General features: G+C 30.6%; 1 protein-coding gene across 2 annotated transcripts; it reads left to right on the forward strand.

Moving 5' to 3' along the window:
- The first annotated feature begins 388 nt into the window (after window positions 1-388).
- On the forward strand, window positions 389-25501 carry LOC130440826 (solute carrier family 2, facilitated glucose transporter member 1-like). Of its 2 annotated transcripts, XM_056774182.1 has the most exons (11): window positions 761-885; window positions 2361-2461; window positions 12401-13508; window positions 14375-14494; window positions 16151-16436; window positions 16639-16779; window positions 17564-17701; window positions 19506-19705; window positions 21843-22055; window positions 23219-23490; window positions 24973-25501. In XM_056774182.1, exons 3-11 carry the CDS (start codon window positions 13497-13499, stop codon window positions 25112-25114), a joined length of 1524 nt encoding a protein of 507 aa, XP_056630160.1. In that variant the 5' UTR covers window positions 761-885; window positions 2361-2461; window positions 12401-13496; the 3' UTR covers window positions 25115-25501. The 2 variants fall into 2 exon arrangements, with proteins under 2 accessions (XP_056630159.1, XP_056630160.1); XM_056774181.1 differs by lacking the exons at window positions 2361-2461; window positions 12401-13508 and adding an exon at window positions 389-603 and having other exon boundaries at window positions 719-885.
- Window positions 25502-25593: the final 92 nt, after the last annotated feature.

Genomic DNA, 25593 nt, shown 5'->3' on the forward strand with positions numbered 1-25593 from the left:
TATACGTTTTTTAATCACATCGAATCATTGAGACTAGGAGAGTAACACTTCTAGGTTACAAAGTACTTCTAACTGATGGTTTAATCATAGAAATAAATTGAACATAATTTTGCTGTTTTATTATAAGTAATTTAGATTCAATGTACTTATTTCATTTTAAATTTCAATATCAGTAAGCATTATTGAAAGAGAAGGATGCTCTCAAATCTGCTATATATAAAATAAATGTTTATTAGCAATATTCTATTGCATATATAATCATATAGTTTGCTATTAATTCAAATGATTCTTCAAGTGATGTGAATGTGGATAAAGTTAAAAATAAAACATGGGAGTGGGTAAACATTTTCACAATTCATGCTTGACATTTCCGTTCTCCTTAACTTTCAATTCTGTGTATTCGCATAAACAAACAAAACTATGCGTCATAAACGAGGTCATTGAAATTTCAAATTTAAATTATTCTCTTATCTCGGAACCTTTATTTGGAGTTGTATGACTGATGGATATGTTTACTTTCGTTATAATTTAAAAATTGATAATCATTTGTTTTTATCAAAAAAAATTGTTTGTATTGCAAAACAAAATATTGCATATAAACAGGTATGTTGCATCAAAATATTTCGAAAGGTTTTTATTTTGATTGTAATTAGGATTTTTAGACCTGGTAATTGTTGGCTATGAAATAAAATCATTTTAGTTACTTCACTTTTTTCAGATTATGTACAGTAATTCAGGTTTAATACCTACCAGATTTTTAATTTTGATAGTACATTTTGTCATTTGTATTACTTTATTATGGAACAAGGAGGAGTCAGTGAACGCCTGTTTAATAAAGAAATCATCCCTTCAATCAGAAAACGTTCTTGGCAGTTACCTTACTCAGTAAGTTATATACAAAATTCATTATGTCTTTGTGGAACATATACTTTACTTTGGTGATTATATCGTTTTTCAGTAATTCTTTTTCCTTTAATTGAAATATATTTCTTTTTTGGACACAAGTCTATAGAAATATGTATGATAAAGTCTCAAAAAAATTATTAATAGTCTATGAGTAGGTAGATTGTATGTAAGCTTTATGTGATTTGGAAATGTGTAAATGTTTTATTGACAAATTTTAATTGCCATAACATTTTAAAAATATTTACTGTCCCAGTGTTCATGTAAAAAATAATACAATTAGAATAAAATATCAACAAACCTCATTGTTGAACATTTGATAGGAATCAAATTTATTACGTCTCCTTATAATTTATGAAAAAATGGCTTTTGAACTTTTATAATTTTGTCTTAATCTTATTACAGAGTTTCATAATTTGATATTTGTATTTTTTTATGTGAACATCTTCTTATGTAGTATTAACTCTTAATTCTTATTGTCTCCATTTATTTAATATTCACAGTATCCTCCTAGTATTATTACATATAACACTAATAGCCAAATTAGTGATGCAACCAAAAACAAAAAATATAAACCAAATACACGGCAGCAAGTATGTCTTTAAATAATTTTTTAAACTAAGCAAAAACTTTTTGGCTAATTAATTGAGTTGATAATCGTCCCATATCATTAATGAGAATCAACTATCATTGTGATATTCAAGAGCTGTTAGTTAGAAAGAAAATCAGTTTTTTGTGTGGAACTACTTGATACAATTTCCATTCAAATTAGATTTAATTGAATGTTCTCATATTGCATAGTTAATATTTTAGACTCCAGTTTCTATTATACCTCCATGTTGCTATATCACATATTTGACTAGCACCAGAAAACAAAACGACAATGTATTTCTCTATTACTATACAAAATAATAATTTTAAGCAATATTATAGGTAAGTAGTAATCATTTCATTACTGGATGGGCATATAAGAAGATTCGGAAAATAATAACAAAAGTCGTCCCGAAAATCACAGGGAAATTAATTTCAGAACTTTAGGTCCTGTGTTACGGAGCCGATTTTTATTCTTGTTCTATCTATCCTAGAGGCGAGATCACCTTTTTTTGAAAAACTATATTTTCAAATACACCCTCTAGTTGTGAACCACTTTTATTATAGTTTTTTTTGTAATATAATCCGTTGCTGAGATATGGCCAACGGTCGTTCATAGTTCCCCACCCAGTATATTCACAGGATTAAAATTATCATAAAAAATAGCTCCCAATAAAGAAATTACAATCAAAAGTATATCAGTCTTGATAGAAACTAATAAAATATATGACAAAAATAACAGCAAAGTGGGTGGTAGTAATAAATAGCTCTCCCTAACAAACTAATCAGTCAAATATGAAATATTTAAAATTGTCTTGTACATGCATTTTAAAACATTTACAAAATTATTTATTTTATTATTTTAGATGGGTAACTGGACTTAGCTTAATGACAACATTTTTGTGTTGCGAAATGCTTGCTTTTGTATTTGGATTAACAATGTTTAACAGCAATTCTGCTTTATGTTGTATCCTTTACTACTAACAACCTAACTACTTCATTATATTAGTTAAATAATGAATAATTGAAATGTTATAAGTACACAAAGGGCTACTTCAAATTGCTTCAACTAACATTGCCTTAATACCCTTTAATAAAATATTCGCAGAATTCCATTCTCTACGAAATAATTTAGTTTAGAAAACAGACATATCAAATCATTCAATGTAAAGTTAACAAGTTGAGCCCCAGTGTGGTCCATAGCCTATGGACTACTCGGTGTATTTTATTTCAAACCTTCTCCAGGGCCCAAGAAAAAACATGAGTTTTACAGTTTGCTTGGACAGTCCTGGGTCTTTGAAACATTACCCTACACTTGGTCCACATCTGTTGCGAAGGCTATCCAAAATTCAGATGGGTCATAAATGAAACTAGTCTTACCAATCCTTGAGAAAGACCTCAGGTATGAGGGAGTCACTCAGTATCACACATATTTCTAAATGTTTCAACGCAAAATAAAAAAGCAAATAAGTAAATATGATTTCACCCAAAAGCATTATTTTGATCTTATATGATATTTTTGAAAACCCATTGTACATTTTTGTACATTCTACTGCAGGTAGAGTGTGCATTCAAAGAAACATAATGAAAGATTTATTTAGAATTAAAAGTGTAAAAAATGATGTTCGAGGCGCTGGGGAAAGTTTTACTAGTAAACTTTTCCTTGGGCCCAGAATGGACCGTACAACAAAAATATCATTTTTTCGCACTCTCTATTTCAAATAAATTCACACCCCATATGAAATGTAAAAAAACAAAATAAAATTGGGACCAAGTTTACAATTTTGGTTAGGGCTCAACATATTAATAAGCCGCAAATTTGAGGGGAGACAAAAGTAAGTTTGTTGCTTTGGCATTTTTTTGTTTGCCCACTTCAAAACCTATCGTTAAAGTAAAGGAATCGACGTTAAGAGTTTGATGAAGCAAATCACATAGGATTATTTAGATTTATCTAGTACCATCGTTTTTGTATTTCCTTCCATGGTCTACATATTTTTGCACATTTCTATTCACTAGATATAAGTTTTTAGAATTATTTAAATTTTATTTAATTTATAAATAGCAGTATTATCGTCTATTTTACCTTTCACTGAGCTCATATCGGTTTGGTAGATAAGGTGGCAGTTAAAGTAAAATTATCTATTTTTTGCTGTGTTTGTTATTGACGATATTCATTTTCAGTGACACATTTTAGACGACCTTGATTCATAACACTAAAATTGTGTTTGCTTTCCTTCACATCGACCATTAAGCATTTTCATATTCATACTAAATGTGAAACTAAATTTTTAGAAATTCAATATGAAAAAATTAGAAATATCATATTTTTGAAATTGAATTAAAAAATTTAAGTATTTGCATGTCAATTTCAATTCTGTTATTTATTATATTTGAATTTTAGTGCATTTTTGTTTATTGTGATTTTGTGTCTAGTGATAATTGGCTTCAACTATATTTTAAACGTTTTTCAAATACAACTAAATTCATTTCTTCCTTAATTTATCGAATTTTGATTTAAACATAAGTCTACTACTTCTACTGAAACCATTTACAATATTGTATATATTATGTATACACTAGTAGCTCTTCATTCTGGAAGGTATATTAACTTATTAATAATATTACTTGATTCAAATTTACCGATTTTTGCTTTATATTAAACTCGTCATTAATTTTTTCTGGGAAATTTTCAACCATTTCAGTTAGATAAATTCTGAAATCCAAATACACGTTTATATTAATAAAAAACTATCAATGCCATTTTCCCCAATATTTTTCTATTTCTAAAAATATTTGTTTACTTATTCAATTTGAAATTGCCTTTTTTTCTTAAAATTTTCCCTTACACTTTAGCATAATATCATATCCGTTTCCTCAGCTCACCCCTTACCGAGATATCACCCTTAAAAGCTGGTGACTAAAATTGAGTTCTTATTGTTTTTTTAAATTTCAGTAATGCTTGAAATGCTGAAATTTTCGTGCACTTGCAAAGGACTTACTACAGTTTTATGAAATAATTTAACCTTGTTTTATGTAAAAATATTTTTTTTTTATTTTTTGTTCTCAAAACCAATAGTGCAGAGAAAAAAAATGAACATCATAATTTATAATTTTTTCATTAAATTGAGTGAAAACCAGTGGCAATCCGGCTATACGGCAATCCATGACACGTAGACTAAGTTAATATTTTTTGGCTAGAGGTGGTTATTACCAGCATTTATTATCAATAGGGTACTTGCATTTTTTAATAAGTATTTAGTTTTTGTTTATTTTATAAGTTCTTGAAATGAAATAATGTCCGAAAGTAAAATATTTAATTAAAAGGGAAAAATAATATTTTTTTAATTGGAAATCACAAAAAATTTAACTACATAAGAAAACGATTCTCATTGGTTTTCAGTTGTGACGTCTTAGGTTTAACAAAAACATTGACCAGTTGTCTGCTTGATGATCGCGAGGTTATCGTTGCCGGCAGTGTTGCGACTGCTGTTATAATACAGTTTTAATTCATTAGCTACGATAAATAAAAATTTTTTCTATATACAGTGCTTTTCAGATAAAAGTATCCACCTTTAATAACTTTTGTAATACTGGTATTTAGAAAAAATCCAAAAACACGTCAATTTATGTTGGAAGGGGCAAGCATTATGGCTTATTTAAACTTACTGGAAAAGCCACCCCCTCACCCCTAGCAGCATCCCCTTTATTTTTTTAAATTACTTTTCATATTTTTTATGTAAAATTTGGATACTCCTCTTTGAGCTGATTTCAAAAATGTATAATACTTGTAGGTTAAAGTGGTTAGTTTATGAGATAAACAATTTTTCTTTTAAGAGCACATATTTTACTTATTATTTACTTTCACCTTATTTGCCTGTACTAAAATGGGTTGGGGGATGGGGGGGTGGCTTTTCCAGTAAGTTTAAATAAGCCATAATGCTTGCCCCTTCCAACATAAATTGACGTGTTTTTGGATTTTTTCTAAATACCAGTATTACAAAAGTTATTAAAGGTGGATACTTTTATCTGAAAAGCACTGTATAAGAATAAAGTAAATAAATCTTGTATCATTACATAATCACTTTAAAAATTAAAAGTATAATAAACTTAATTACTTTTAGATATTAAAATAATTTAAATTTGAATCTTACTTGCATTAAAATAATCCCGGTAACAAAAATAATTACATATCGCAGGATAGTCAAAACGACCAACACTTTCAAACCATTCTTGTTGTATATTCGGATTACTTGGCATCATAAAAAAACTTTATAAGGTATTTTAGTTTATTCAAAGTTAGAATAAATTGTCATATCTACTTTGTATCATATGTTCAGAGTTTATTTTATACCTATGACGTCACACAATATAGCGGCCTTACTGAAATGTTGGAACTACTTATAAAATTTTTGAATTTCCAATATTTATTTTCTCTATTAATATTGACCAAAGAATTAAATAAAATTGTATATAAACTATCCATCTATTGTAATAAATTTTACATTTTTTTTGTTTTGTATCAAATTTGTTAAATAAATTATAAATTATGGTGTTTATTATGTTTCTTTAGTGGTTTTGGAAAAAAATTTAGGAATGAGAAATATTTTTTAAATAAAACAAGGATTTCAGGTTATAATTTTATTTGATAAAACATATGGAAAAAAGTTTTGATATGAAATAAAGTAAGGGCTGCTAATTTTACCCCCGTATAATATAACAGGAATATGCGAAATAAGCTTACTCAACTTTGCGGGATCATTAAGGTTTTTTTGTGTATTTGCTCTTGCCAAATACGAATTTAAACATTTTTTTCTTCATGCAAAAAATTTCTTTCAATTATTATAAATAATTCTATTATTTAAATTGTACACCAGTGAGCAACGGACAGAAAGACCACGTCCGTGAATAAGTTATTAAATAATAATAAAAATATGAATATAATGTACAGGGTGTCAAACATAAGGTGACCCATATACTTTCCCATAACCTGCAAGAGTTACCAAAGAAGTTTTATAGCAAAAGTTCTTTGTATATAAAAAATTTTTAGATTATACAGGGTGTCTTAATTCTTCAGTATCGACATCAACTTTGGAATAATCATCATTTGCAAAATTAATTTTTAAACACAAAACCCACGTTTATTGAATTTTCGTGATTTCAGAGCCTAGAATCATACTGTATGGCTTTTTTTACTGTATGAGTTTCGATTTTTGTATATAACAAAATCTCATTTTTTTTTAAATGGCACACCCTGTACCTATACCCTATACCTTTAATAGAACGCTCATAAAAATCATTTCATATATTTAAGTGGCTATGACTGCTACAAAAATAAATTTGACGTTTCAATAAATTATTATTGTGGAAGTTTATTCAAAGTCAAAATTAAAGGGTTTCCAGCGTTAGAATCGACAAAGAGCATAGGAATGCGGGAGCCTAAAATATGACGAGCTCGGTATAGAAGTTTAGGGGCAAATTTCCCTCAACGGTCATATTTTAGGTCCGCTCTACTCTGTGTCGGTTCTTATGCTGGACACCTTCGTGTAATTAATTAATTATTGTATTTTTAATTAATTTTTAAAAATAAAAATTGAATGCGATTTGCTTGGATGTTTATAACAAATCTGGCAACAACGTGCTTCGTTCAGTATGTTTACATTTACATTAAAATATGTCTGTTATTTCTAGAGCTGTAGGTTGTATTTCATGTTTCATCAGAATGACAATATTTGTAATTATAAAACTTTCTATATTAATTTGTAGAGATTTAAAATATCGTTCATACTACATATATAGAGGGAGTTTTGTTTATGGAAAGAACCATCTTAATTTCATATTCCTGAGTTTTGTCGGATGAGTTTAGTAACACTCTATATAATACTCGTTCTTACAATTAACAGTTTTAACGAATTATATACGGTATTTAAAAAGATATAAACAAATAAAGAAATCAAAATAAACAATATGTATAAGAATAATTTTGCGTAGTAGTAAGTTAACGAGAAAAGGCTGCATAAATCTTTGTTTCTTGTTCCGTGATCTATTAATGAAATTTCGAAGTTTGGTTTACAAGTTCACGCGATATTATTAAATATTTTATCAATGTTTTTATTGAAACTAGTATTGTCCATCAAACACGAGAAAGTATGCGAAATTTCAATTTGATAGTTTGATGAAAACTAAATGAAAAGTTAATTATAAAATTTTATCTAAAGAGAAAAACAAACTAGCAGAGTGAGTTATTTATATGAAATATTTCTATTATAATACGGTATTCTTCAACATATTAGACTAAATAAATATCGTCGTATATTGGGAAATATACTAGTTCCATTAAAAAAAACACATCCACTCTATATGTATCGCCATATTTTATAGAGGTCGTTGTCTACTATTTTTATTTATAATTTCCTTAATAACGAAATTCACCTTGTATATAATTGAATGAATACAAACGTTGCCTCTCATCATGATGTAAAGATTTCAAGGTGTGCTATAGCGCACCAGCTGGGAAGCAGTCAATGAGAATTCGCTCCCAATACGATGCGCCAATTTGGGACACACACCCTGTAGTCTTTACATCCTGGCCTCTTATATACTAACAACGTTGTAGCGCGATGTTGCCGAGAATCTTGTGTATCAGAAATTGAATTGTCACCAGAAAATACTTTAATGTGCAAACTATTACAGTACCAAATTTTTAGGCAACGAGCCAGCTTAAAATTCGATTTTAGTCCTTCAAGGTATCTATAACTCGTAAGCCATCTAAAAATATACATATTTACTTATAGCCCGCGGTATTACTTTTTTTATAAACATTATTTAATGAAATTTTCATCCAGGGTCAGAGGTTGATATTGTTGATATTAGCACATAATTATTATCACGCTTGGAAAACTACTTTATATGTGTTTGAGCGATTGCGATAGTTACAAAGCTGTTAACTCATTATCATAGTTGTCCTTGCGACGTATATACAGGATTTGTCACGAGTTTTAATAATAGACAGTTATTTTCAAGTGGAAATGGTTAATGTTAATGTTCCGAAGTTTTTTTTTTTTTTTCGATTTCATGTTAATAAAATTTATTTCTCTCTTTCATAATGATGATAGAAACATTACGTGATTTCCACTATTAGAGACCCCTTACCCTGCAGAATAACTGTGATCTCATAGGCGGGGAGCCGGTAACACTGAAAGTACCGTCATGGCGGAATCAAAAAATTTTTATTTAAATAAATAGAACATGAGTATAGGAATAAATTGGGGTATTGCCGAAACAATGTGAAGAAAAATTATTAAAAAAATGGAAAAATGTTTTAATAATAATTATGTTTCTTGTAAAATTATTTTTGTTGAAGAATGTTTTTAGTCGAATTTTTCAAGGAAAAATAATTAACAGAAACTGATAAATAATTTATTCACTTAGATAACAAAACAGTATCCACATATATTCTAAAAAGTCGATATGGAATCAAGCGATTGCTGTTTAGTTATCTAATATACTGTTATCTATTTCTCAATTTATCCCACTTTTCACATGCACATTTAAGTAATTTCGTTACTATTCTGCTGAAACTGAATGCTATCAAAACAGTAACAAACCTCATTAGTCAAATTTTTCAAGAAAAAATTAGACTATTACGGAAGGCATGACTAGAAGAAAAATGAAATGGGGGGCACATCATTTTTCCCATGCTTTGAGACCTCCTGAACACGATTATGATGGTTTTTCGAATGATAGTTCCATGGTTTCGATGTATACATTTATTACTTTTCTCTAGTTCAAGTAAGGTTTTCTTTGGGCATTTTAGAAGGTACAACCTATTCTGTCCCTTTAGTTTGCATTACCTTCAAGTGTCGAATGTTCGTCATTTCGTTTTCTATTTTGGATAGAAGTGTTGCATCTTTATATTTTTGAATATTATCAACTCATATTGTTTTTTCTGTACTGTGTCGTAGTGACAATTAATTCAGTGTGTTTTAGTTTGTGGTGTAACATTTATATATCTGTGTCAAATTTTCCTATTTCCTATTGTAATTGCAAAATGAAGGGTTTTATTTGCAATACATCTACTAGGGAAAATATTACTCCGTTCTCCTCGAAAGAAGAGTCTTTTAAAAAATGTGAGAGTGTGCTACGCTTCAGACGTAGACTATGGATAACATATAAATTAGGTAAAGAAATTAATTATATAAGTTGTACAGATCTTGCACGAGAATTAGGTCCATTACTTTGTCGAGGTCTTCCGGGCTTCCATGCCTTTACAGGCTCTGATTATACAGCGGCTTTTGTTTGCAAATGAAAAATTAAACCATTCAACATTTTAATACAGAATGAATAATACCAAAAGTATGTTTGAACATTTGACGGATCCGGAAGACATCAATGACGAAGAGCAAACAGATTTACTAACGAAATGTATAATATAGACAAAAATAATGTTGATGATGCAAGAAGGCAAATAAGAATTTTATAAAGGTCTTATAAATTTCAATTCTAGCAATATTCCGCTGGAAAACTCTGTCACAAAAAATTTTACGCACCATATCTATAAATGCAATATGGCAAAATGCCACTGAACCAATTTGTCTTTCATTTGAACCAATAGAATGTGGATGGACACTGAATCAAGAAAATAAGATGGAACCATTGTGGTATAAAGGCCCAGCAGCACCTTCAAAAGTTGAAGAAATTCTTAATGGCCAATTAAATGAAGAAGAAAGTGAAGAATCAGAAAAAAAACCGTTATGATATAGATGAAATTGATTTCGATGATTATCAATAAATATACTAAGTTTGAGAATAAACTCCTGTCAATTATTTCAATATTATTTTATTGTTTCAATTATCTAAAATAAAAATTCTCCTATTATTCCTTAAATCATATTAATCCTCATATTCTTCTAAATCTAAGAAGAGGAAAAGACATCTTCCATTCCACAAAAAGCATTTACTTCATTATAAATGTATTGGACATCGTACATTTTAGAGTAGATGCTAATATAGTTTATGCACTTCAAGATGGTATGCAGGATTTTTTCGGGCAGTTTTTGAGCGAAAAATTACATAAAAATGAATAAAATAAAAGTAGGTATACCGACAAGAAAAAGTGGATCACGTGATTTTTTTCTAAAAGCCAATAAAATTTACTGTCGAATACATTAAAAAAAATATCCGACCATTAATTTTTAATAATTTTTTTTTCACATTGTTTCGTCATTAGGAATTCACGCATACCGAGCTTAATTTATTCCTATACTTATGTTCTAATTATTTGAATGAAAATTTTTGATTCCGCCTTGACGGGACTTTCAGTGTTACCGGCTCCTGGACTATCAGTTATTTAACAATATCGAAATACACATGAATCTGGATAAGTTGTTATGTGATTTGCTACGTAATCTCAAAAAAAGGATATGAACTTTAACTGATGAGGTTGGCTTTAATCGCGGGGTATTACAAATGTGCATAACTGTCATGAGTATATTGTCAAATTCACAGCAATCGCTAGTCTATCAGTGAAACTGCATGTGATCTTAAAAGCAAGAATTTGAACTTTAATTGAAGAGGCTGGTTTAACTCGTAATTCAGATGAAGAGCCAAGTAATTCCCATACCCTCAGAATCGATGTTATTGGCAAATTCGCGGAAATCCGTAGCCTATCAGTGAAAGTGCTTAATACATCTACTCCATAGTTATTTTCTCAAAATGAAATTAATTATTTGTTACATGATTCCAAAATCAAGTATTAGAACTGTCAATAGTGAAAGAAAAAAATTATTAATTACCATGATATCGCAAAGCTGCTTCTGAACATGAGTAAAAGAATACATACCTTAATGGCGGCTTTTTATTGGCAGTTATAAATGAAGTTTAAAATGCGACTTAGTGTATGATGGAAATAAATTTGCATCAAAAAAATATGAACATTAGTTTCAAAATAATTAATTACTTCGAGCACCAATGACCTATCTCTGAAGATTTGGAAATGGTTCATTTTTTACTTTACAATTTGTATACGAAAAACTTTTGCTTCATTTGTATGTGGGATAGTAGAGCGAAGCAGTTTCATTGGGTAAAAAATGTTTGGCCTGCAAGAAATTCTTCAACTGTCGGTAAAGCCAATGCAATAAAGGACCCGTTTGTAATTAGAGACTTCCATTATTACATAACAGATTTGGACTGATAAAGCAACTTCACAAAGTTTTGAACAAAGAAGGAGATTATTCTAATCACATTTGTAGAAAATTTCCGAAATTCAGGATGGAAAAGTTGAAAAGTCTAATATTTGATAGTCCGTGAATAGTAAAATTGATGAAAGATACAGAGTTTTCCATAGTTTATAAAAGTAAATTTTAGAGAAGTTTTGTGTTGGTAGTAGAAAATTTCTAAAGTAAAGTACAATATTATTAAAAAGTTATGGAAAATATGCTTTTAAATTTTGGGAGTAAATATGAAGTAGGAATCAAGTTACGCTATCTCCACAATAATAAAATAAATTTCGGGATTATTTAGGAAATTATAGTGGGAAGCAAGGGAAGCGCTTCCACCGGGATTTAAAAGTGATGGAGAAAAGATATCAGGGATAAATGGCTTTTTATTGAACTATAAATATGTTCTCGACATTTTTTCAAAACTTTTTATTTTTTACTTCTTGTTTTTCTTGATAAATCTCAATTTTTACCTGTGTTTTTAAACTAAATTTTTATCAAAAGTTACGTAAAATCAAGAAGATTTGTCAAGAAAAACATATGTGTTATTTTATTTAATGTTTTTTGATGTTTTATAACCTTTTATATGCCAAGATCAAGATCAACAAAACCTCTGTTGACCAGTGTTACTTATTGCATAGCTCGATTTCGATGAATAGTTTTCAAAGTATTTTCCTTAAACAGTATTTTAGCTATTACAGGACATGTTTTGTCTTGCTTATTTTTAACAGGAATAATGCTAAATGGTTGGCAATGTGGTTTGTTTTGGTGGATATTTTGTCTCGGAAGTGCCTTGCCGTTTACTTATGATGCGATTTTTGTGATTAAAATAGTGATCGCAAGAAAATATTGATAACCGTGCATATCAAATGTAGATAGTTCAGTTTTCAAGAAATTCTAAAAGGTGTGATCAAAAATATTATTAAAAATAAAGTGAAAAGGTAACAAAAATTTAAATTAATCTCCTTCAAAGTACCGCTATTGGCAAGCATTTCTGGAAAGATTCTTTGGGTTTGTAATGACCTCAATAACAAGAACGTTGTCAAAAGTTGTTGAAAGAGTCAGAAGTTTTATGATCTAAATCTGGCGATTAAAACAAATGTGGATAGACAACAAATCCCGAAAAAAATTCCGTATGCTTTCTTGTTTTTAATGAAAATACATGAATTAAAAATCAGTAGTAATAACCCAAGGACATTGATAATTGTTCGAGAACATTTTTTAACAGATTTCGAAAAGTTGTCTACGGCGGGGTCTGTCTATAAGCAACAAGCTTGACAAAGTTGTGCAGTTCCTAGGACCACTCCGGGCTGTGGGGCAAGTTCAGTTGCGGGCCTACGGACCGCACCGGGGCTCAACGTATCAAAAGAATTTTTTTCGCAATTAATTTTTTTAAATCGGGCATGGTATTTTAATAAAATTAATTGTATTGAGTATACGATGACAATGTTTATATCTTTATTTTTGTTGTCGCTATTACAATCAAATGATGGGAGTGTATGAAATATATTTATTAAAATATTTGTAAGGAATATAAAGTCCGAACAGTATTTTTTGATCGCACCTCGCAATACTATTTTCCAATCCGGTTCTGAATAATATTTTTTACTCAATGATCATTCTAACAAGACATATGAAACATAATTTGAGTGTGATAATTTTATTTAACAATTAAAGGTTATCGGAGGCAAATAATAACAAAATTTTAAACTAACGTGGCCAGTTAGCGCTAATAAAATTTGCGTTTTCGGAAATATATAAGTGGTTGTAGTATTTACTGTAAAAATCATGATACAGAAGGTAATACATTTCTTTTACGATGAAATTGTTTTTTTTTGCAATTTTACTATTACACCTAGGGAACATTGTGCCTTTAAAGTATTTCTTCGGAAATTCTTTTAACCTTTAGTCAGATTTGTGATAATTAATTTCATTACCAGTACTAAATGTTATTCAAATGATATCAATCAATACTTTAATAGTTTAACTGAGATAATATAACAAGAAAAGATAATTAAAAATTGTTTTACAAATTCAGATATTGCTTTATTTAAATTTGAGTTACTACTTTTACCTTTACCAGTAAAATATAGTGAATAATAAACGCATCATCTTGTTTTCATCAATTATTTCGAATTACTTTCAGAGTAAAATGATTGAGTTTTGAAGTAAAACCAGGTAAGCTGAATATAGTTTTCTGTCCCAAAAAACAATCAGATTATTGTTCAACTTGAGCAAGATATTTTCTCAAAGAAATCGTTAGAAGACTCTATTAGCACCTATTGCTCATAATTAATCATTTAACACTAGTTGTGGGTAGAGCTAAATTACCAGCACATTAATATTTTGTGCACAAATTCCAAATAAACAAATATTTGTTCAACTTTACAATTTTTTGCATGGCAAAGAGAAGAACACCTAATAGACTCAAAAGTTTACTAATCCGAGTATAAGTTAACTAACAATGCGCTGAATAAATCAAAAAATTTGTTCTTTTGATCTATAATCTCACGACTGCGTTGAGTATATTGAATAAATTGCTCTTTTGGTCTATAAGCTTCTTTCAATAATGGTGCATTAAATGATCGAATGGGATAAGTTCTATTTTTGTTTATGTGCCCCGCAATTACATCCCATTATATTCTAAGCCTCAATTTGTTTTGAAGGATATCTCTATCGAACGCCCAGGATGGTCGAAACTTTTGATACTAGCTGGGGCTTCAACCACCATAGGATTATCCCAAACTGTAGGTTATAACCTTGGAGTGGTTAATACACCCGCAGAGGTAAGTGGTAGATTTTTTATAATTATGAATGTACGTTGTGATTAAATTTTACTCAGGCGGACCAAAGAAAACAATACTTTCAAGTATTTTAATACAAATATTTATAATCACCTTTTGAACTAATACAATAATTCTAACGTTTCATCCAATTTTCCATACACTTCTTGTTTTTATGGCTTTAATGGACTAAAGGCGCTTTCCCCGAACCGTTTGAGTTTCAAAAAGAGAAAAAAAGTCACAAGGAGTATAATCTGGCGAATATCGTATTTCTTTTAGTTTTTTTTCTATTAAAATTTTATTTTTATGCATCCTCTCTTAAGAAGTATTTTCATATGCTATTTTTATTGTTTGTTCTGTTTCTTTATTGTTTTTTCTTTCATTTCTATTCTTATTATTATATTTTTCAATATTTTTTTTCTCAAATTTAACACAGGTATCAGTATTTCTATTAATTCAAGTTTCTTGACATGTTCATTTCATCTCCAAAAAAATCAATCTATTTTGTTTTTTTACTTGGTAACTTTTCAAATCCACTTTGAATCCTTTTTTTATTTTTGTTGTTCCAATTTATATATTCTTCTGTTGTCAGTGCTTGAAATTTGAATCTGATCTGTGAAAATTCCTACGTGTCAATTCAAACATGTCGTAACTTGTTAAGACTAGTCTTTAGTTCTATGAAGAGTACAATTGCTTTACTTTCTTTTAATCATTATTTCTTTGTTTATTGACGACGCAATGCGTTTTCATACATTAATACATTATTGATAACAAAAGTTCAAAGCAATCATGTGAAAATGAAGGGGAAGTCAGTTTGCACAAGCAAAAGGCACGGCGTTAGTTTGATCGTTATAATTGTGGAAGTTTGACTCTTGAAGATCGTTCGCGTTCAAGTTCTTCACCTGTGTGGAGTATTGATTTTGCAAGGGAAGTAGTAGAACACCAATGAAGTACCAGCACTCACCAATTATCAGATTCCCTTGAACCCTCAGCAGATTCTGCGAAAGTTACGAGAAATAAGATTGAAGGATTATAGGTGGTATTGAACTCCTACAACATCTAACATTTAGTCCGGACCTTGCACCGCCAGATTACTATTTTTTCAGTTCCATGGAGTAATTTTTGCGTGGAAAAATCTAAGCTCAAAGAATAGTTCTACCAAGGTTTCAATGACCTTGCTGAACGTTTATTTAAAACCATAGAATACGATGGGCTACACTTCGAATATCAACGCTTTCTTTTTGTATTATGTAATAAACAAAGTAAACATCAGAAACCGACATTATTTGTGAGTGAGACACGCTCTATATCTTCTAATACTAAGTATCTATATTTATTTCAGTTTTGACTTGAGCTGTTTTCTTCTTTAATTTTCCTAATTTTGTTTATTGTTCTGTATTTATCTTATTTGTATTGCTTCCACTGCGAAACGAAATTAATTATTACATCTAATGTTTCATTTTTTAATTTTTTCTCTGACGTTTCATTGTTTCCCATCCTATCAATTTTTCTTCCTCTTATAAATACTTATCCGAATCCAATAAGAAATTTTTAATGCCGACTTAATCGTGTCCAAATGTCACTTCATAATAAAAATCTGAGTTTTTTCTGATCAGAAATCAATTTGAATACAAATATGTAATTGGAATTTGTTTATAGGTTATAAAAAAATTCTGCAATGACACTATTTTCAATCGTTACGGACAATATCCAGGAAAATATCAACTTGATTTAATATGGTCATTTATTGTATCAATGTTTCTGGTTGGAGGTGCTGTTGGTTCCTTGGGTGGTTCCTATCTTGCTGACAAAATTGGACGCAAAGGTGTTCTTATACTTTGTACAGTATTTCAAATTTTGTCAGCGATACTTTTTTTGGTATCTAAACCTAGCGGCTTAATGGAATTATTATTTGTCGGAAGACTGCTTTCAGGATTCGCTTCAGGTGAGAATTAACCCTGAATTTTATTTTTTACCTAACAAAAAGTTGATTTCAGTCAGTAAATTTTGGATATGTATTAATAATTTTCTCAAATAGTTTGCCAATTTGATTGGTTAACGAAAAAACTTTCAATTTATTAAAGTATGTTTCAATTTATTATTTTATCCATTTATTTATATATACTACTGCTTCTTGTATTTTTCAGGTCTTACAACTACTGTTGTTCCTATGTATTTGATTGAATTGGCCCCATTGCACCTTCGCGGAGCAATAGGAGTATTATGCCCTCTTGGATTGACAATAGGAGTATTAGCAGGACAAATTTTATCGATGCATAACATTTTAGGTAAATTTCCTGTTTTTGGTATCTAAAAGTTAAGTACTTTGAAAAGAAATATCATTGTTGGTGATATTAAATGTTTATTAAGGTGAAAAGAAAATTTTTAGGAGAACCACTTTAACATCTATGTTATTTTTGATGTATTTTAGTCAACCAAAATATTTAATTCTTTAATTTGCACTAAAGCATAGAAATGGAATGAGCATGTGCCTTGATCTCTCTTCCGAAGGAGAAGGAAATCGAAAAAGAAGTACTCTTGGGGTTCCTTTTCCACCAGAAATTAAAACAAATACAAACTACACCTCCTGATTGGCTTCATTACAGAAAATTTCCTCCTCGGGAAATACTTGATTAGAGTCTAGCAGATTCTATCTGGATGATGATGATACTTTACTTCATCCAGTTCCTAGAATCCTCACTATTGTAAAGTTGTGTGAATAAAGCGGGAAATCTGTAGGAACAAGTTTCCATTCTCCTTGATCCAGCAAGGTTGCTGTAGATGGCTAAAAACAGCTTTGATAAGGACATTTAAGGGACTTTAAGGCTGCTGTGCAGTGCCCCTAATTATTTACCTACAAAAATGTAAGAAAATAAGACTTAGTTGAATAACCGGTCGATGAACATTGGATTTTGAAGAAACGTTTTGGTATTAAAAATTATGATAACTACTCGATTCAAAATTAAATTTGGTTTTATAGGAGTTTCTCCTCCTGAAGAAACTTATACTCCAGAAGTTTTTCTCTCAATTGATACTAGCTATGGAAGTTTTTTTCAAGAGATATTTTTTTAGGTAATACCAATTATTGGCCTCACTGTTTGGCCGTCTACGCTGTGCCTGTCATTTTAACTGCCTTAATATTGCCTATATTACCAGAGAGTCCTAAGTATTTGTTTGTAATAAAAAAGCAACATCATCTAGCGTTCCAACGTAAGTAATTGACTTTAAAAATACTAATATCATTGATTTCTCCATATTTTGTAAAAAAAAAAGTTTTAATTATGTAAAATACACATAGGAAAAACGAGTTTTTCTAAAAAAGGCCGTAATTTTTCGATAACAGCGGAATTATATAGACAGAGGCCAAGTAACAGGAAAAAGAAGATTGATCCTTTCAATTTTGTTGCTGTATTTTTTGATTTCAATAAGTTAGTTAATGATTAATTCGTATTTCAGAACGAACTAGAATTAGAATGTTTGATAACTGCGTAATCATAAAGTCAGAGGTCAAGATACATAAGAAAGACCTTATTGCAGTATTTTAAGGTTACAAATAAGTCATACATGTGATAGAATATGTATTACATATCTATAAGTGGAAGGTGTTCCGACTAACTAAAACAAATAGTGTATCGTCCTCTCTCTCCTCCGAGCGCTTCAGTTAATTATGCGCATATTTTGCGCGCATGAAGCATGCGCAGTATAGATAAAGTGACCCGAACGAGAGAGAAAATGAATATTGTCGACACCGTAACGTAGAGACGATTTTTCCCATAAGAACTGTCCATATAGGAGTATTATTATGTTACATAATATGTATATGAAATAAGTTGACAAATGCCACAGATCACGTACATTTTGATAGATCATGACAATGTTATTTGTTCTAATCAAATTGACGTCGACTGGGCGTCTAAACCTGAATTATTAATATGACATCCTCCATGAAATACTGGCAAATTTAAATTTTATTAATGGCGCGTAATTTAAATTATTGGAAGATAGTTCATTCTGCTACCCGAGAACTAATAAATTTTTGGAATATTTTTTGTTTATAATATTTTTGAAATTGGCTTATTTTCAATATATCGTATCACAAAAGATGAAATTTTGAGAACATTCATGAATTTATTAATTGTAATATTATTTATTATTTCCTCTACTTCTATTTTCGATGGTGTTTCCTTTACCGACATTGATTCATTCACTGTCTCCTCTTCTTCTCTTATAGTCCTTAGTTAATTTCTTCTTCATATCATAATTTCTTTTCTTTCTATTAGAATAGATGTTCTTGAATGTTTTTCCAGCGAAAACCTATTTCGTTGAAAAGTTTCCATAGTGTGCTTTGGTTAAGTTCAAGGTAATCCTTATCATCTCGAATACCAAGTGTACCACTAACTAATTCCAGTGTGTCTATAATAACAATAAAAAAACGAGGAAAAATTACGTAAATATTATATTGAAAGTGCTCCGTCCCACTTCAAGAAAGGCCAGATCAACACACAAAAGAAGACGCTGAACATCTGGGACTCTCATTTAATGCATCTACTCCAGAAATGGTTAATAATGTATTTAGCGAATGCCCAATAAAAGTACGTGTGGACATGAATATTTCACATGAAAGGCACATGGAAAAGATAACTGTAAGGTGTATGTTACGATGGCTTAATGCTGATCAAAAGTTCGCTCGTATGAAACATTCATCTGAATCTTCAAACGTAATCCAAGTGAATTTTTTCAGTATTTCAGACGAATGAATAAGTGCTGAGAGAGACAAACGTGTATTTAGCGCTGCTTCAAAAAGATTATTTTTTGGAGGGTTTGAAAAATGTAGACCTAAAAAGAAATTATGTTGCAGCATCAAAATTACAGTATTGCTATACGAGTAGTTTATAATTTTTTTTATATATGGTCTTCATCAACTTTTAACACTGTTATCAATTATCACAAGTTTTCACTTTACATTTTAATGCACTTCAGGGTCTTAAAATACATCGTTCCAATATATTTTTAGAATTAAAGAGAATAAGAAAGACAGGAGAGAATTCTATTAGGTTAGAAATAGAGGAATTGAAAAAAGAACAAGTAAACAACGAAAAATCTACTGCAGATAATTGGAATTTACGAAGAGTTCTTACTGATCGTAGCCTTTTGTTACCTCTTTTATTAGTGTGTAGTTTACAAGGTGGACAACAACTTAGCGGAATAAATGCGGTAAGTTATGTTATAATTCATTTGGAAGTACGTGAGTTAATAAATCATAATCGCGCAGATTGGAACGAACTTGTTTTAACCAGTTCTAGACCCCTAAACTAAGAAATAATAATAATAAGAAATTACTAACCCCGTCAATATCTTTTATGCCACCATTTTGGATTATGTTAATAGTTCCGAGATTTGGGATTAATTGTAACAACACAAAAGACAAAATACTTTGGCCCCCCTAATACTAGCTCAGTTGTTCGGTCAAGTATTTGCCTAATCTATAATTCTTATAATTCTGGCTAGGACTTTGTATATGATAGCCAACAGAGTGATATCTCTATAATTCACACAGTCTGTCTAAATAAAGCAAAATGTTAATCAAAAAGTTCCAATAAGCAAAAATGTACGGAAACCGAGTTGATCTCGTCTAAAGGTCATTACCTCATAACTCTTCATCCCCTCACTTTTATTCAAAATGAGGAAATGACGTTGAGGGAATAAAAAAACAAATCATAACCTAAAGAAATTTCGCAACATAACCTTTATTACCAGCTAACTTAACTACGTCATCAAAATTGAAATATTATAAAAACCTTTTTTTCTGCACTGTGATGAAATGATAGAATGAAATCTAATCTTTAAAAAATTACATGAAATTTTCTTCAAACAATCACTCTTACAAAATTAAGTTAATGCTCCGTTTCGAACAAGTAACCGTAAGGCACAAACTGGATTACTCGATTGTAAAAGTGTTTACCGTCTTGTGCTTGCAAATAAACTGTTATATATAATATTAACATTTTTCTTCATGCAGACCGTGAAACTTTTATCATTTTTTATATCAATCAAATATTTTCTATTAACCTCTCGTTGACCTTTCTATTGAACCTATTGAACTTTCTTTGCCTTCTTCTCCCCTTGTATAAAAAATATTCCCATAGTAGATACCTCACTAACCATCTACAATAAACACGAATCCCCTAGCGTTCTTGTAGAGAAAGCATTCTTGTAAACTCTGCATAAAATATCCTTCGACCTAATTCTCTATACGGATGCCTACAAAGCTGAATCTCGTGTGGGTAGCGCAGTCACTACAAACCACGAACTCATAAGTTCTTTCTGTTTACCTCCGATGTGTAGTGTTTACACTGGTGAACTATACAGTATCCTTCAAGTTTTCAAATATATTTCTCCTCTCCATAAACATATTGCCATATGTACTGACTCTCATTCATCCATACAGTCAATCACAACCATGTTCACTGTATTATACCATGATCCGAGTTATTTTATTAAAATAAAACTAATCTGTTATTGTAACACCACGTGTATTTATTAAAACCTCTTGACAAAAACCCGCGTATTAGTATCGTCTTTTCTCGAGTCCAAAACACTGGCCTCAACCCCCCATGCCTGTTGAGCCAATTAATTGTAACTTTTAATTGACTCCTACAAAGGTGGCGGGATAGCTATGAAATAAATATATAATTGATAACCTATATAATACATTCACCGACCATCTAATAGTCCAAAACATTCATGACATCTACCAAACTCTCATTGCTCTTGATATAACAGTCTGTCTCATCTGGCTTCCATCGCACACTGGAATTGCTGGAAACGAATGTGCCGATCGCCATGCCAAAGAAGCCACAAAAAATCATCCTAAAATCCCAGTTCAGCTGGTCAATGATCTGAAGATTAACTTCAAACACCTCATTAAAAAATCTTGGCACGATACATGGAGCAAGAGTACTACAGCACTACATCAAATCCACCCAACTACTTCTCGCAATTCCCTAATTTTTTTGAATTGGAGAGAAGCTGTGACAATAAGGTGACTTCGCATCAACCACACGAAACTTACTCACGGCACAAGTCTGCCGAACTTGTCAAGTTCCTGTGTCTGTTAAGCACGGAAGTAAGGAAAATCGTGGAGACTCCTAAAGCCACCAAGCTATATAAGAAAATATAATTTAATTTATGCATTGTAATAGATTTTGTAACAATCCTGTATATAACTTATGATTGTTTTTGTGTGCCAATGACCAGCGCTGTCGAGGCACGTTAAAATGAAATGAAAAAAAAATATTTTCTATTAAATTCAACATTAAATTGACATTTAAGAGGCACTTATTTTTTGTAGGTATTTTTTTATTCAAACAGAATTTTCATAGCTGCAGGATTATCGGTCGAAGAACGAGAAATGGCAACAATCGGTACAGGCATATGTAACTGTTTAATGGCAATATTGTCGATTTGGACGATGTCTCGTTTTACTAGGAGATTATGTATACAAGTTAGTCTTTTAACATCGGCGGTTTGCCTTATTACACTGGGCGTTTCTATTATGTATATTGTAAGTATAATTCTTCACATTTATATCTTAATACTGTTTATAAAATTAATAATGACGGCGGCGTTTTTTGCCGTAACGTGACTATATCGCAAATCACCGATTTTGTAGACGGTTTTTGCAAAGGTTTATGTTAATTTTGTGTTTTCAGTATAAATCCCTAGATAAGTCTATCAAAGTGGTTTTCCGCCTCAGTTGAAGTATACAAGTAAAGTTAATTCTTTTAAATATACATGGTATTTCAATATTAAATTATTGCAATTAATGAAAAGTATAAAATAAATTTAAATTTCAAAGTCAAATGTCAATCAACATAACCTAAAACAGGAATTGGACTTTCTTCGATCCTTTCCAGCTATCAGAAATTTGACAGATTTGTTATACTGAATACACTGTTTACACCACCACTACACCAACACTCCCGATTACACTGTCTGACACACATAAGGCATTAATTTGTAATTTTAAAGAAAATAATTAGAAATTAGAAATTACATGAACATTTGGCTGCCAAAAAGATTTATTCGCGTTGGATACAGCATAATTTGGCAATCGCTTAAAAAAGCTCTTATATATTGGTGCAAAAAAATGCTGAACAAATTCAATCGCGGGCGACGAATCATGAATCTATGCATATAAACCCGTAACTTAACAACAATCGACTGTATGGGTCTTCTAACAAAAGTTGCTCGCGCACATCAAAACAATAATTGGACGTGTAGTCACCGTTCCATTAGGGCAACGTAAAACGGTCCAAAAAATGGTACACAAATATTTGTTTTCCACAAGTGTTTGAAAAAATCAGGGAAACCAATCGCAAAAGACAACGTGACCTCTCACACATCAGTTAAAAAAACGTTTTTTTTATTAGTCAAAATATCGAATGGATGGGCTATACGCCGTATGTTGTTTGGCACCCAATGATTTCTTCTTTTTGTTTTCGAGGTACCTCAATCGAAATGGAAAAAATACTATGCCCATTGGTTCAAACGCATGCAAAAGTGTATTGATCTTAATGGGGAAAATTTTGAGAAACAATAAAGCCATAACCATTCATAAATTTTTGTTTTTATTCGTCTATATCATAACTTAAGTAGCAATCCTCGTAAATAAGTAAATTATAAAAATAAAAACATAGATACTATACTCATCTAATATTTTTTCAGGAATTATACCCATGGGTGGCTTTTTTAAGTATTGTGGGCGTTCTGGGATTTGTATTATGCTATGGAATTGGATTGGGTCCTATTCCATACTTTGTCGGTTCTGAATTGTTTGAAGTTGGACCCAGACCTACCGCCATGGCTTTGGGAAGTATGTGTAATTGGGGTGGAAATTTAATCGTTGGATTAACATTTCCTACTTTGCAATTAACTATAGGATCAGCGTCGTTTTTCATTTTTGCCGCCGTAGTTTTAGGATTGTTTGTATTTTTAAGGTGAGTTTAAAACATATATTTCTTCACACACCGTGTAATCTATTATTTTGGTCTGTAAAATCCTCTGAATCAAATGGTCTTACATTGAAACAACCAAATAAATTGGATTTATTTATTCAGGAGTAATCCATAAGTTTAATATTTTATGTCATAATTACATTGAGTGTGTATATAAGTGATTTTTTGGAAATACAATTATCGTTCCACAACCTTTGTACATACATATTCTTTTTGTTTCCACTTTTTTTTTGTATATCCACTTAGTTATCTCAATTAATATTAGTTATGTCTTTTGCAAATCGCTAATTATTTTTTTCATTGTCACAGCACACGAAAATTTACAATTTTTTAAAACTCCTTTCAAATATGTCAGCTGCTACTACTTCTAGCTCTATTATCATTACATATCATAGAAGTCAAAAACAACTAGACGGTTTTTAATGTCATTTTCACCAATAAAAAAAGTTTTGTGATTGTTAAGGTACGTGGTTAATCAAACAATCACTAGAAATAGAAGACTTTATTGCGTATTAATGAGAATAACAAAATATATATTTCTTCAATAGAATATCTCACATAGAACTGACGTGTTAAGGTACAAGTCCTCTTAACAGTGATAATTAGTTAAGATGTGACAAGTTCACTCATCGCTAACTCAACATTATCAGTATCATCATAAATCTTCTATGCGATCATAATTTTGTAAGGATGAAATTTTAAATCATCGTTCAGGATGCGCTGCAGCAAGCGAGACAAGATCAGAGTTAGAGAACGCCGCCTAGCGGAGTGGCGAGGCCTTTGAAGAACCAACGCCCTAACTCTGTCCACTTTTAGTAGAGTTCGCGCCGTGCAAAAAGACGACAGTTGTGCGAAAAGAGGCAACCGAACGAAGTATTGTGTAGCGATCAGGTATCGAACCATTTCGTGAAACGTAGAACTCTGTGCGCAACAGCTGTTGAACAGTAATAACATATTCATTACTTTTGAAGAAATGATCAACAGCGAAAACGCTATACGGTACGGTCCACTGCGCCATTACTACTAAAACTGAACGCTCCAACTTACAAAACAACCATCCTCCAACCCACCACTCCTCCCACTACTCAACTCAAATTCATGCGTTCTTTTTGCGCCTCCCGTTATAATACAAAAGGTGATCTGTCTCTTGGATAGATAGAAGCTGAAAAATAATTGGAGTTTGCTTTGTAAATATTTTCGTACGTGCAAATAAATTCTACCGCAATTCTCACCTCTTAGTAGTAATAGCAAGTAGTCAGGCAAATATTAGCAATGTTGTACATAAATAAATATTATTTTTCTTTTTATAATATTTACTTAATAAAATATATTAGAATATTTTAAGAAGTATAAATATTATATGGAGGCGTATTACACTCTACTACCCGTTCGAAGCAGGGTGTGACCTCTAGTAGTTAATAAGAAAAATGTATTAAATTTTTAATATATAATTTTTATTTTTAGAGCTTACCTTCCCGAAACAAAAGGTAAAGATATCTCCGAAATTGTCCAATTATGTAGCCCCGGCTTAGCATTGTCAACGTTAGAAGCTAACGCCGAAGAGTCTTCTCAGGAAATTGAAAAATTGAATAAAGTTGATGCTTGATCAGCTTACGTCTGTTTATAAGTGTACTTAATATTTGTGCTTCCATTTTAACATAGTATCGGTAATGAAATGTCGGATAACTATTATGAGAAGTGCCTACATTTTGTAAATTCAAATTCAATTCAATTAATGAATAGTTGAACGATAAGTGACATTTACTTTAAAACATAACGTTAAATAAAACCTATGAAACCATAGGTTTTCATGAAAGCAATATATGTTTTTGAGATTTTCAAATTTCAGACATCTCCATTGGTATCTAATCCGGCAATAATTGTTTTCCTACCTATATATACGGTTGTTACTAATATTGTTGAGTGTTCAGGGAGGGTTTTTTTAGGATTTTTTAGGATTAAAAAAATTTATTAAAAATGTACTGCCAAAGAACATTCTGTCTTTTTTTAACCTAATTTAATTTTTGTTTGAGCAATATTGCTGTCAATTCATAATTTACAATAATCCGTCCCCTAGTCACATAT

Source organism: Diorhabda sublineata, chromosome 2 (assembly GCF_026230105.1).
Source record: "Diorhabda sublineata isolate icDioSubl1.1 chromosome 2, icDioSubl1.1, whole genome shotgun sequence".
NCBI classification, from domain to species: Eukaryota; Metazoa; Arthropoda; class Insecta; order Coleoptera; family Chrysomelidae; genus Diorhabda; species Diorhabda sublineata.